At 38.6% G+C, this 15148-nt stretch overlaps 1 protein-coding gene across 1 annotated transcript in view; it reads left to right on the top strand.

Annotated features, from left to right (window-relative positions):
- sugct (succinyl-CoA:glutarate-CoA transferase) overlaps positions 1-15148 on the top strand; it is a 140612-nt gene that overhangs the window by 106098 nt on the left and 19366 nt on the right. The window contains exon 13 of the mRNA XM_081352417.1: positions 9125-9188. Within this exon, the coding sequence (XP_081208543.1) occupies positions 9125-9188 (64 nt within the window). The remainder of the gene's footprint in view (positions 1-9124; positions 9189-15148) is intronic.

Below are 15148 nucleotides of genomic sequence, written 5' to 3'. Positions count from 1 at the left end.
CACCAAATAACAATGAAAACACAATGTAACTACAGTAAGAGCTTCGTTTTGCAGTGTAACAGCGTCATTGATTACATAACGGGAGTTTTGGCAAGTGTCCAGATAAACTTGCGCTGTGTGATTGACAGCTTGGGCGATTGTAAAGGGAGTGGTCTTTGATCGCTTTCTGTATATAATTTAATCACAGTTTAAATAACAGATTATTTTCATCCTAAGAGAAACGATATACAGTTGATCAGTTTAGTCACTGGCTTGATTTACTGATGCACAAACAGTTTTGAACGATTTTGAGAGAAAGGAAATCTGTCTTAACTTGAATAATTGCACATCAGAAATAAGTGATCACGGATCAGGCATTAGAATAAACATGGTTACTTGCATGTTTTTGGCGTTGCTGGCAGATCCATATCGTAAAAGTCTGTTTGCAAAGCCTGCGCCGAAATTGCGACTGATTTACCAAATAATCCACAGAGAAATGTACCGAATACAAACAAATAATGCACTGCTGAGACACTCGCATTGTTGAAAGAAAACCCACTTCCCTAGCATTAGGATCCGTTGGTAGGTAATGGTATTGATCCTGTCCAAAGACATGGTGATGTAGGCGTTGATATTCTTCTGCAAAGGCGGTCTTTTGCTGCACTATGACGTCATAATTTCACACTTTTCAGATCCTGTCGTTTTCTGGCCTTGGTTTCAATAAAAGCTGTTTTTGGAATATCAAGGGAAACTTGTTAGTGTATACCAGCTTCAAACCCCTCACACAAAACCAGAATATAGACTTATGGATTAGTAAAACCATCTAGAACACCCAAACAAACACCTAGCAAGGCAGGGGCGTCATGTGTTTTTGTTTATTATTCTTTTTTTTTCTTTTTTTGAGAGGGCACCATTGACGTTCTGGCATTGACTGATACATGATAGTGGTGTGATACTGGGTTCAAATCTTGAAAGAATCTTATAATGAACCCAAGCAAAACATCGCCCTTGTTTTGCCTATGTTTTTGATCGCCCTTCATGTTGCCAATGGAAAACAGCAAATTTGACTTTTTGACTTTGATTTGTGTCATTGTAAAAACCTTACCCCACATTAAAATAATTATCTAAAGTAATAATTACTACAGTGTTTTCAGGTTCAATTATATATTTTTAACTCTTAATTATGAATTATGAACCAAAGCAAGATCAATCATGCCTTTTTAATGCTTACTGTCGCTGTTCCAGAACATTAAAAGTCCGTTTTCCAAGTTTTTTGTAGCTTAATGTGACAAATGAATCCGTTTTGGAAACCGCAAGGCTAAACTACACCTTATCTCTGTGTTTGGAAGCTCTTTTTGCGAATCAGAGGCTGTTCTTTGTATCCCTTCAGAGAAACGCACGGCACCTGCGTCACAGGCTGCGTCTGAAAGCTTAGGCTGCTCACTTGTTGCCTTGCTGCCCAGTGACTTTGCAAGCAGCATTTGCGCATGAAGAGACCTCACGAAAGTTCTGAGGCAGCGTAACGGTTTATTGATCTACAACAAAATAGAGAGAGCTTTGGTGATGACTAAATTAATATTTAATTACTATGATACTAGTTTCTCTGTAAAAATTACATCAAAAGTGGAAAACGTTGGTCAAAAATGCCTTTGCTATGTTTCACCCGTTTCAGTTGAAATGTCTCACATCAGAAGGAGCCTCCGTCTGCTTGCACTCGATAAAGAGCTCCGCCCCCCACCGTCACAAAAATTAAGGGCAAAATGCAACATATATGGGGCAAAAAAGTCCCTGTATGAGTTTTTAATATTTATAATAGGATATAAAGTGAGGTTTTCCCGAATATCAGCAGAGTGCAAATGTGATAGCCTATTGATTTTATACAACAGTTCAATAAACAAGTAGTTAATTTCAGGTGACTTACATTTTAACTAGACCTAACCTTTTCTGTTTTTGCTCTATTTTGCAACAAATCCACAGTAGAGCCATTGCGCGTCTCTGAGCAACCGAATGAGTCCATGTTTTGAGGGAATCGTTTGATTGAATGACTCGCTCGTTAAGACAATGATTTGCCACCACCTACTGGCAGTTTTAGTTTCATTAAATTCTTTCCACCATTTCATCTTCTATATTTATATCTCATGCCTGCGGCTGATGAAATCCTACTTGCGGTCCACCATGCTGTAAGAAAGACTGTCCGAATTTACCCAGATGTCAATTGGACACAATGTTATGCGATCGCTGATAAGATTAAGCTTGTGAGAGCTTTTACAGCACTCGGCTATCCGACTGTTTGTTTGAAACAGAGCCGACTCTGCCAACCGCAACTTTCAGATGCCATCTTTATTTTTTAGCTTACCTGTCATAGAATGGAAGCACAGGATTGTGGGATATCAAAGCCAACAAATTATACATATTTACGGAGACAGGAAGTGAAGCTAACATTGGATTCAGACTTGCCTATTTACATTTACATTTAGTCATTTAGCAGACGCTTTTATCCAAATTAGGACTAAATTAAGCGAGTCATCATGAGGAGGCAAAAACAACGCAAGAAGTGTTCGAGATACAAAGTTCAGGCATTATTCAGAGTAGCATAAGCCCGATAAGTATTTGCCTTCCTAACTCCATATGTTTTTTGCGGAGGCAGCGTTTTTCGACTTTTAGGTTGTGTTGTGTTGACAAATGAATGTTTTGTAAAATTGTAGACGGATTCCGCCGACCACCCATATGCAAAAACTCCTGCATGAATCACATAAACTACATATTTTGGCATCAAAGCGGTGAAATGACTAAATGGTGACGGATTTGGTGGCTCTAATAATTGTGGAGCCTAATTATCAAATGTAAAAATAAATATTTTAGTCTTTTGGAAGTCGCATTCAAAATCCATTTGGCTCATAAATCTGAGTGGGCACGTGTGGGATTGAATGGGCATGACGCCTCTGTAGCAATGGCCTGGAGACCCACCATAACACCTTAAAAAGACCACTAATGTTTAGTGTATGTTATAGTTGATTCTGTGACGTAAGCAAGGAATCTTTCTTCTGCATTTTGAGTGCTTTATTTCCATTTCCATCTCTGTTCTTATCCATCAGCCATCATCACCTCTGATCTGATCCGATCCTTCCTTCATTTGTCTGTGAGCTCTCATAGAGTTAATGACTCTGGAGAGCTTGAGCACACGAAGCTTTCACATCTCTATCTATTCCTACTGACATGTCAATCCACAGAGCTTCTGACGTCACTCAGGTCGTCATATACTTAGGGAAAGTCACACTGACCGAATAATTCATAAAGAAAAAGCCATAAGTTACCCAACCAGCCTCCAAATCTGCAAAGGGAGGATGTGGCAAGCAATCTTGTTCTCTCTCACAGACTGAAAGGCACATCAGCTCATCTGAAGGAAACTTTCCAACCATTTATCTTTTAAAACCATGACAGAATCACGTCTGTTCCTGAAATAATTTCAGCTTGTAATGTGTGAGCATGTGTGATTAATGAGTTCCTGAATTATTCCACGTTTTGGATTTGTTTACTGGGAATACGACTAGTTTCATTTTATGCCAGCTTTTGAGATTTACTATTAATGTTGTGTTCAGTGAATCGCTAAACACCTTGTTTGCACATTGTAATCTTACATAAATTCAGTTTAATTGGAGGCTACTTAGAAATTGTAGCTTGTTAAACTAAGTTACTTGATGTAAAGTAGCTAAACTAGAGTTAAGCTCTTTGGAAAAAGTAGTTTTGGAAACATTAGTTAACTATGCTGCAATCTACTGGCCTTCATTGATAGTGCTTAGTAAAAAGATGCTATTTAACAAATATTTTAAATATACTGTCTTTGTTGTTTCTACATTTTGGAGATTCAATTTAAAAAGTATTACAACATAAAAACTGTAATGGTACAGTAGTTACAATTAATCACGATTAATTACAAAAAAGTGTAACACTTTACAATAAGGTTCATTAGTTAACATTAGTTAATGTGCTAACTAACATGAACTAACAATGAGTACAGTATTAATTAATCTTTGTAAATATTAGTTAATAAATATATAGCTGCTCATTGTTTGTACATGTTAGTTCACAGTGCATTAACTAATGTTAACAAATACAACCTTTGATTTTAAAAATGTATTAGTAAATGTTATAATTGATATTAACTAAGATTAATAAATGCTGAAGAAGTATTGTTCCTCCTTAGTTCACGTTAACTAAGGTTGTTAACTAATGAACCGTATGGTAAAGTGTTACCAAAATGCTTAATTGATAGTACTAATACATGTAGAGAGAGAGAGAGAGAGAGAGAGAGAGATGGAGAGAATGGTCCGAAAAAAGAGAAAATATACAGTGAGCGGCAATTCTGTGAGCGAAAATGTCTTTTTGATGCCAGAGGTCAGAGGAGAACGGCCAGACTTAATCGAGCCAGTCTGTACACAGTATATACAGTCATGTGAAAAAGAAAGGACACCCTTTTGAATTATATGGATTTACATATCAGGGCATAATAAATATCATCTAGTCCTTGGCAGGTCTTAAAATTAGGTAAATACAACATCAGATGAACAACAACACATGACATATTACACTGTGTCATTGTTTATTTAACAAAACTTTTGGCCCGCTCTTCTTTACAATGTTGCTTCAGTTCACTGAGGTTTGTGAGCATCTGTTTCTGCACAGTTCTCTTAAGGTCCCGCCGCAATATTTCAGTCGGGTTGAGGTCTGGGCTTTGACTGGGCCGGTGCAACACCTTGATTATTTTATTTTTCAGACATTCTGGTGTAAATTTGCTGATGTTCTTGGGATAACTGTCCTGTTGCAGGACCCAGTTTCAGCCGAGCTTCACATTTGACTTCAGAGTTTGTGGTCGACTCTACGACTGAAGGTGCCCGGGTCCTGTGACTGCAAAACAAGCCCAAATCCTCAGCCCTCCACCACAGTGTTTGACAGCTGGTGTGAGGCGTTTGTGCTGATATTCTGTGTTTAGCTTTCTGTGCATTATGGCCAAACATCTCCACTTTAGTCTCGTCTATCCAAAGGACATTGTTCCAAAAGTCTTGTGTCAGATGCAACTGTTCAAACCTAAGCCGTGCTGCCATGTTCTGTTCAGAGAGAAGAAGCTTTCTCCAGGCAACCCTTCCAAACATGCCATACTTGTCCCGTCTTTTTCTAAGTGTACTGTCATGAACTTTAACATTTAACATGCTGTCTGAGGCCTGTAGAGTCTGAGATGTAGCTCTTGGGTTTCTCGCAGTTTCTCTGAGCATTACAGTCTGACCTCAGGGTGAATTTGCTGGGACGTCCGGCAACCGCCTTGACCGTTTTCCACATCTGAATAATCTTCCTCACTGTATGATGGACTTCGATTTGTTTGGAAATTACCTTGTAACCCTTACCAGATTGATGGGCAGGAACAATTGTTTCTCTAAGATCATTGCTGATGTCTTTCCTCCTTGGTATTGTTAACACACCTGAAACTGGCAAAACTTCTGCTTTTATAGAGTTGGTCACGCTTGCTGATGATCAATTAATCAAAGGCGTTTGATTAGCAGAGCCTGACTGATACTAACCCTCTTCATTCTTATAGAAGCAGTAAGTGTGTACTTGGTTTTGGCCTATTTTGGCCTAGTTTTTGTCAAATAAACAATGACACAATGTAATATGTCATGTGTTGTTGTTCTTCATATTTACCTAATTTTAAGACCTGCCAAGGACCAGATGATGTTTTACTATGCCATGATGCGCACAGTATATACTGTACATACATACATATATACATACATACATGTCCTAATAATAGAGAAAGAATAGAGAGAGTTTTGAGAGCTTCATGGACTCAAGCACTGTGTATATATATGGTCACCTTCATCAGTTTGGCACTGTGGAGAATCTTCTTTCCTGAAAGGAGTCATTCCACCAGATCCATTACTAAGTTTTCCCTGGAAAACACATCATCATCTTGTTCTCTTCTTTTTTGACTCTATGCTTTCCCCCATTATCTCTCCTTCCAGTTGTGTAACAGAGCCATCTGTGTCCATTCTGGGCATCATCCAAGCGGCCCACAAAATAGCTCTGCTGCCGTGTGTCTACTCCACTTCTCTTTCCTCACTTCACCTATTTGCATTTCAAAGGCAAACGGCGGATGTTTTGGCTGATGCACACACTGGACTGAGGTAGATGAATGTATGGCGGGTGGCTGGACGCTCAGAGCCAAGAGCCCAATGATTCAGCTTGATTTAACTGTTCCCATACGCAAAATGAGCCCAGGGCCTTTTGTGATGAATATGATCAGGCTGACTAAAGCATTAAGCACACATGTTGGACTTTTTTAGTGATTTTTGCCATCTGAGACTAAATTTGTAAACCATTGACCATTTGTTTTCAAAAGCAAAATTGGAAGTCTTGGATTGAATTAGTGTGGCATGCTCATCGATGGCATGTTATCTGACTTTGCAATTACTCTTGTCATTTGACAGACATCTCTCAAAATGTGTTGGTCTCATTCCTGCAGTTTGACACTCATACACTCATGTATAATGCAGCAGTAGCCAAAAAATGTCTAAATCTTATATGCTGACTTTCCAGCAAAGCTAACTGTGCTTGGTCACTTTATGTGTCAGTCAGGTGGCCTCTTCCTAGACGGCCCTTGGCCAACTGAAGTAGTCATAGACCTTCAGTCAAATGTCTGGATACACAAGACTATTTATCAGGTAACAACTAAAGAAAGAGATTTGTTGAAAAAAAATTAAAAAACAAAAATCACAGTTGATTACATAATCAAGTGTTTCTTCACATTTAGCAATTCCTTTTTGTTATATGAAGGTCACAATGAAACTTACTTTTTTACCATCAATAATTTTTCAAATGCCTTTTATGTTTAGATGTTACGTTACAATCTTGACAAGCAAAAATCATAACTGACATCAAAAAATTATTTAGTGTAAATCCGGCTAAAGAGGCATTGAAGAAAGGAAGGTTGGAGGAAAAATATAAGAGAGGAGAAGGCTCTCCAATCAGAAGCCCCATCCTCAACATCACCCATGAACGCATCATTGCCACACACCCAAACTGCCTCTAAATAAAGCATGACATGATGCAGAGCTTCTATCGCTCACTTTCTGGAACTTTCCCCTGAAGGGTCAGAGAAGTACGCAGAGCATTGAGGGAAAACATTGTGGAGGAGAAAAGAAAAGAGTGAGGGAGGAAGAGCACAAGGGTGTCATCCACGTCTGGTGGTCTGGACATCATCTTACATAACTGTCTGGCTTCAGCTCAGTGACATGAGAACCTATAGTACTAATGATGCTAATGCGCTTTGACAGACTACATAGAGCCTGGGATTCTGTTGGGACACATGCCAGAATTTGAGTGGCATTTGGAGTCTCATGAGCGGAACCAAACAACAAAGAAAGATGCCAACTCAGGCACATCATCTGTTTTCATATACATTTCCTTTCATCTTCAACCACACACAATTCAGTAGATTAAAAGAATAGTTTACCAAAAATGAAATGACTGTCATCATGTACTCACCCTCGTGTCATTCCAAACCTGTTTGACTTTGTTTTTCCGTGGAGCCCAAGACTGGAATTTGAGAATACCCTGGCCACTGTTTATCTCATAATGAAAATAAAATGGGACAGATACTGTCTGCAAACTGGCAACAAAAAAGCAAAAAAAAACATGCACAACATTATCCATATGACTCGTGTATACTCAAGTATTCTGATGTTTTGCTACTGCAGAATTTCAGGAGAATAATGGCATTAATTGTATTTTTGTATGGCTTAAAAAGACTCTGAGTGTATTGTGTGAGTTGCATGTCTGCATTGAAACAATCTATTTTGTATAAAGCGCTGAACTAGAAATATGGGTGCATAAAAGCTTTGTGCCACTTTTATGGTGTTTTTTGTCCTTTGTATGCTTGACAGCCCCAGTCCCCTTTATATTCATTATATGGAAAAGAATATTCTTCAAAAATTTACCGTTTGCATTTCTCAGAAAAAAATTAATCTGCTTGGATCGATGAGAATGAGTAAATAATGACATACTCTACTGTTCAGAAATCACGTATGCTTACTAAGGCTGCATTTATTTGAAATATTATTGAAATAGTTTTACAACTTAAAGGGATAGTTCACCCCAAAATAAAAATGCTCTCATCATTTACTCACCCTCATGCACCGCTTATGACTTTCTTTCTTCAGAAAAACACAAACGGAGATTTTTAGGAAAAGAATCCATCTCTGTGAGTCCAATGAATTAATGATGTCTTCTAAATGTCTTCAGAATCAATGCTTTCTGTCTACTGTTATCACGAGGGTGACGCTGTGGCGGAAGTGTGTTCAAGTTCATGCGAGAAATGGCAGTCCTCTGTGCTTCCACGCTACTTCTCACACAAACTTCACAATGTCCTTGCGTCACGTGCCACATCGTCTACCTCATGATCGCTCGTATGAACGAGACATTGATTCATCCACTGGGGTCACGTGGATTGTAACCGTTGTCATAATCATTGTCGTTGTGTGTGATTTTTAGCGTCAAATGAGCGCCTGCCATTCCAAAGGCATTATATGGATTCAAAGATGGATTCATTATTTTCCTAAAAATCTTAATTTGTGTTCATCTGAAGAAAGAAAGTCATATACTTTGGGAATGGCAGGAGGGTGAGTAAATGATGAGAGAATTTTCATTTTTGGTTGAACTATCCCTATAACCATGTTCTATTGAAATATATTTTAAAGCTGAATTTTCAGCATCATTACTCCAGTCTTCAGTGTTACATGATCCATCAGAAATCATTCTAATATACTGATTTGCTGCTCAGGAAACATTTTTTATTATTATCAACGTTGAAAGCAGTTGCACTGCTTCATATTTCTGTGGAAACCGTGATACGCGTTTTCACGTCATAAATCTTGAGTCAGGGTCATAAATCTTGAGTCATCATGTCTGTTAGTTTAACCTTGTTTTTGTTGGGTAAACTCAAAGATGTGTCGATGTTAAAAGGAAAGTCAAAGGTAAGATGGCAAATTTGTGTGGTCTTTGAGAAGACAGTAAGTTAATAGCTTCAAGAAAAGGAGTGTAAAAACATGGCATGAGTAATTGTCTCTGGCTCACGTTCTTTTGTCTCCATTCCCAGGTTGCTCACAATGGCCTTATTCTGGAAATGGACCACCCAACATCAGGAAGGATAGCAGTGCCAGGTTTGTATAGAATTTGCTGTCGCTGAAGTGCAAAACATTCCCTGCAGTCTGATCACTTTTAAGCACCTATTTCCGAGGTGGAACTGGGCATATCGGGAACGCATCCAGTTTATGGAATAGTTCGCGCAAAACTTTCTATTCTTTTATCATTATTCAAACCATGTATGCAACTTTTTTACTGCAAAACAAAAGGAAAATCTTTAGAAGATTCAACGACTTGAAGAAAAGGTTCTATATAGAATCTTAAAGGGTTCTGTCAGGCACTTCATACACAGAACTTTTTTAGGGGTTCCAGTCATTACATTTTATGAATAAAACAGCTCATAAACATACTTTATCACTAGAAAAAATTGTAATAGCCTGTGAAACATGAAAATATTTTGCAATGCAAACACATTTCTCCTTACATAGAACCTTTTTGGCATAAAGCGTTCTTTAAAATTGAGTCAAGAGCCCTAGAATTCTATTTAGAACCCCATTGAACCTTTTTGGTATATTCCAAGTCTTCTGAACCAAACGGGTTTAGAACAACATAAGGTTGATGTAAATAAAAGCATAATTTAAATTTTTGGGTGAACTCTTCCCTTAACCCCTTTACACTTGAACTTTCAATTGCTTTTCTATACTATTTCTCCAACAATCACCTATCAGTCATCCCTAGACACGCTCATCACCCAGACCCTTGGACTTTGAAGAGGTCTAATTCCCTTTGCGACTCTCTTGTATCGAACATTTATTTTGATGTTTTGTTTTGACTTGTCTTTGTCCGTTCAATGAAGTAAAGTTTTCTCCGGTGACTTAAAAATTACCCCATGCTCTTTCATTCTTCGGTGTGAGAGTCCCAGAGAGACGCTTTCTGAACTCGAATTTTCGTTTGATCGTCCACATATTTAAAACAAGCCATTATTGATCCCCAAAACGGACAGGTCTGCGGTCTGGTGAGCTTTTTGCCCCTAGAAAACAATGTTGAACGGAAAGACAACATTTTAGAAAGGTTAAATGCAGATGTTGGCTGTCGCCAAGACAATGTACAGTCATTTTTCTCTCAACAACTCGATTCCCGCTGTTTTCGTGGTGCTTCAAATGTCATATCCTGATGGACTGACTCCAGACAGGTGGTTTTACTAACAGTAAATTTAGTTGCGGTTCGCAGCTCTGTAAACACACAAGTACGTAGACACCAGTGAACGACCCCTGCTAATGATCTATGCTTTGTCCCTTCAGTGACTAAAAAGCAAAAACTGGCTGGAAAGGACCGCTAATGGTTTTGTCATGGCTAGTTGGTTAATCCTTTTGTCTATTTATACAAAGAGTCCTTAAAGTTCCATCCTCGCCGCCCACCCAATTTTATCTTTTTCACGTGCGCCAAAAACGTTTCTGAATGTTCTCCAGCGAATTCTGCATGCTTCCACAACCACAAAACAAATGCATTCCTCGTCAACTGTCTCTGGAGTGATACCGGGATAATCAGGCGGGTCCTTTGATGGCCTCGAACGGTTGTTTACCAGTTCATTGTTAGCATGTTTGTTGTCTCCATCCGAACCAAATCAAGGATGATTGTCAAGAATTTCTCAGAAAAGAAGGGGCAGAAACCACAACAAACACCTTTTTCCATTCCGCATTCCTCGTCCCTGACCCATAAATTTGCTGTAACACCACAACGCATACTCGAGGCCTCTAATCTTGCACAGCTATTTACATAACATCACTGTCTGTCCATGTTTTCAGATGTTTTTTTTCTCAGCAGCAGCTGCACATGTGAAGCGTTTCCCGCCTTTGGTGACTTTGTGATGTTATCAAACATTTCACAGTAGATAAGCCGTTCGTTTTTGAGCACTGCAGTCTGTACCTCACTATTTATTACCTCTAAACCCCAATGTGGTTCTTCACATCAAATGTGAGGCACTAAAGAACCCAAAATGGAGCCCCGGACAACATGAATTGCACGAAATTGGCCATTAGCTGCCGTCGACTGTTAGCAAGTATTATGTAATGGATGTCAGGGGTGCATGTATCAGAGCTGAATGAGACCAAAATGGCTTTTTACTAAACAATTGGACAGCAATGAGGGTTATCAGATTACATAATCGGCAAATTGCTAATGACCAGGCATTCACAGTGATGCCTGTGTGGGCAAAACTACAGGAATGCATGTTAAGAAACATCGTCCGGCTTTTTTTAAGGCACCAGAGAGCGAGAGCGAAAAGGGCTCAGAGGATGTTTTTGTGCCGCTGATTGCGAGAAGCTGCCTCATTAGCGATTGTGCAGGACAGTGTATTGTGAGGCACTTCCCAAAATAAACCCCTTTATTTAAACCAAAGGCCCTTGGCAGAAGCTTCTTGTTAGCTGAGTTTGCGGTTCTCTGGAATCTGACCAGCTAAGGTGAACATTTGACGATGTGGGAACGTTAAGAGAGTATTTCTGCTTCTTTAGAAGAGTTAAAGCATAAATCAGTCCGATATTGCAAAAGACTCTTTGTGTGACTTCCTCCCACACTGAATTTATATATATATATTTATATATATATATATATCATTTGATCAGTATTTCTGTTCTCCAGTAAGAAATATGTAAACATCCTTAAATATAAATTTACTTCAGAGGCAAACATGTATAAGATACACTTAATTCAAAATATATTCTCTAAAAACAGGTCTTAATATCTGAGACCATTGATAAATGTTTAAGTAATAAAACAAAACATACTAATTAGGAATATATTTTGAATCTGTTCCTGTTAATGGTCATTAAAATATCCGTAGGAAAGCTATAGGAAGTGTTGTTTTAAATTTCATATTAATATTCAATAAATAATTAAATTTCATAAAAGTTTGGTTACACTTTATTTTGATGGTCCACTTTAGACATTCTGTTGTAACGTTGCACCTACATGTCAACTAACTCTCATTAGAGTATTCATTGAGTATTAGTAGACTGTTAGGGTTCAGGTTAGTAGAATAAGTTGACATGTACTAGCAAAGTTACTTAGTCAGTAAAATGTCTGTTGGTGAACAATGAAAATAAAGTGTTAGCAGATATTAAGCAGACAGACATACTCAAATGAGAGTTAGTTAACACGTAAGAGCAATGTTATGTATAGTCAACAGAATATCTAAAGGGGAGCATCAAAATAAAGTGTTATCAAAAGTTTTATAAAAGTGGTCTATATGACTGTTGTACTAATGTATATTGCAAGTCATACATTAAGTGAAGAAATTTGAGTGAATCCCCCAAAGACACACACACACACACAAAAATGTCTAGCCATGAAAGAATCTAAGTAAATACATAATTGAACTAATGCCGTTCTGCCATTAACTGCGTCTAGACATTGTTTTGGAGTCTGGATGAGGCATAGAATCTGTCCTTGCTGGAGGTGTGCAATATATCTTATGCCTGGTTCAGATTACACGATTTTTTTGTCTGTTACGATAGTCACTGTGTCAGATTACACGATTTTGACTCCTAAAAATCTTGTCATGTTGTGGACAAGAAACATGTCAGACTACACGTTGCTTTACGACCAGTCATCGCGAGCCGTCTCACACACACATTTACCCGCACATATATTACACACGCACTCACACACACACGCTTACACACACACACACACACACACGCGCACACACACACAATCACACACACACTCACTCATTCGCTCGCTCACTCATTCGCTCGCTCACTCACTCGCGCGCGCACACACACACACACACACACACACACACACACACACACACTCTCTCTCGCTCGCTCGCTCACTCACTCACTCACTCTCTCGCGCACTCACATGACACACTATGACACACTATACGAGATGAAACGATCGAATCTTGCGTCACGACGCCCGTTGTCGTTTACGAATCCCCACGACACCCTACGTCAAATGGATCATGCCAAAATCGGGCTAAAATCGTGTAATCTGAACCAGGCATTAAACTTCCTCTTTTCTCTGAGTTACAACAATTCTCAAGTTTATGTTAATAGTCATCACTGTAATGATCACGCTTTGAGCGAACAGGCTTTTATTGTGTTGGCCAGAGCTGTGTAACAAAAGTTTTCCACTAAAAAAAAAACATACAACAACAGCATATGGGTTTGGACTGGCATGGGCGAGTAAATAATGTCCAAAAAAGAACAAGTTTGATTTAAAAAGTCTTCACCACTTGAGCTATAGTAACAGTCAGCAAATAATACAAATAATGGTTAGGATTCATGACCAATTAAAGTTAACCATCTGTAATTCTGTTATCAGAGTAATTGCTACTACAGTTCTTGGCGTGTGGTTTTATAGAGCGGTTCAGTGGATCAGCCCACCCCGTAGAGTTTCTCACTGCTGTGAATTGTTCTTTTCCTGACGTTAGAGGGTTTGATGTGTTCCATAATAACACACTGATTTTTACCATCTTCTAGAACACTATGTAATTGTCTATGTTTTCCGCAAGAACACATAAACGCTGATGCACATTATATGCTCTTTAGTTGTCATTCCCAGAGAACTACGCCAGCTCTGAACGCTACATCTAAACTTTCTCAAGTGTGAAAAGACTGTGTGCTTTGCAGTGAGACTGCTTTAGTTTCTGTTCATTTAAAAGTAATATATCCCATGTCCATTTATTTATTTATTTGGTAAATAGTTGTGTAATAAGTGTCCAGAATATACAGTCAGTCATTCATCACAAAATAAACCCCTTCAGTGTCATACAATCACCCTGTCAAGAGTTTGTTTAACAAGAATGACCATCTGACTGTGCATTATTCCTTGTATAGAATTAACCTGTTGCTTTGTTTATTCATCTAAAATTCATCAACTGCAGTCAATACTAACATTTATCCTTTTTGTGATGTGATTATAAAAATAGCCTTCATTAAAATAAATGTACTAAGTAATACTTTCAAAAAATGACACACAAATGAATGTGACTGTATGCATGAAAGAATAAATTCAGATTTCTTGAAGTAAAGTAGCACATTAAGGTATACAGTCTTTTTTGAAGAGATGTCAAGGGTCCTGAAAGTAATACTATAAACATTGATGTCCCCTACAGTCGTTTCCACATCTTGTGCAGTGAGGTTGGTTAGTTTGGTCTGAACTGATAATATGTGGGCTTCAGATGATTTGTCAAGATGTGTGGCTGTCATCTGTAACCTTATTGAAACATATACAACATACTTGCTTTCCCCATATTTCCCCATAGTTTCCCCGTCCTCCATCTCGGAGCCGGGCAGGATGTAGGAATGTAGTCCTGAGGGAAATTTTATGAATGAGAAGGTATGAGATGAGATGGTGAGAAAGGCTGTAGGCAAAGTACATCTCGTCTGACGTAATATTCCCAAACTCCCCCAGCGGTCTCCTCTAGTCAACAGTGAAATGTGATATGAATTGACAGGTGAAAGGTCAGGTCTCAAAAAGGAGTCCTGCTTGTCATTATGATGTTTACCAAACAGACATTCTTCTGACTATAACTAACTTTTCTGTCTACTAACACTAACCCTAACCTAACAGAGTTAGGGTCCTATCTTGCACCCAGCGCAATTGACTTTGTACACCGACGCATGTATCATTCCTATTTTGCACCCGCGCAAAGTGGACTTTTCCCTCCACAGACGCACGTCGGTAAACTAGGAAATACACTTGCGCTCCCTGGGCGGTTCAGCAGAAAGAGGAGGCGTGTTCCGGCGCAAATGTATTTTGCAGGTTTAGAAATCAATTCCGCCATGTTGCTATTTTAAGGGCGCATGCTTGGCCATAATGTAGCGTGTGCACAACACGCATACACTTTGCTTATCTCATCTACACAGACGCAGCAGTTCTCATTTTTAGAAAACCATACATTATTACAAGGAAAAATATTAACACATGAGGGAAATCATTGTTGTGTTCGTGAAGATGTGAAAAAATAGGCATAAATCTAGCTTACACATTTACCCAAATTATTATAGCCTGTTTAACTGAAGCTAAT

This window comes from Scardinius erythrophthalmus, assembly GCF_964197995.2.
Source record: "Scardinius erythrophthalmus genome assembly, chromosome: 22".
NCBI classification, from domain to species: Eukaryota; Metazoa; Chordata; class Actinopteri; order Cypriniformes; family Leuciscidae; genus Scardinius; species Scardinius erythrophthalmus.
This window is presented reverse-complemented; position numbering and strand designations above follow the sequence as displayed.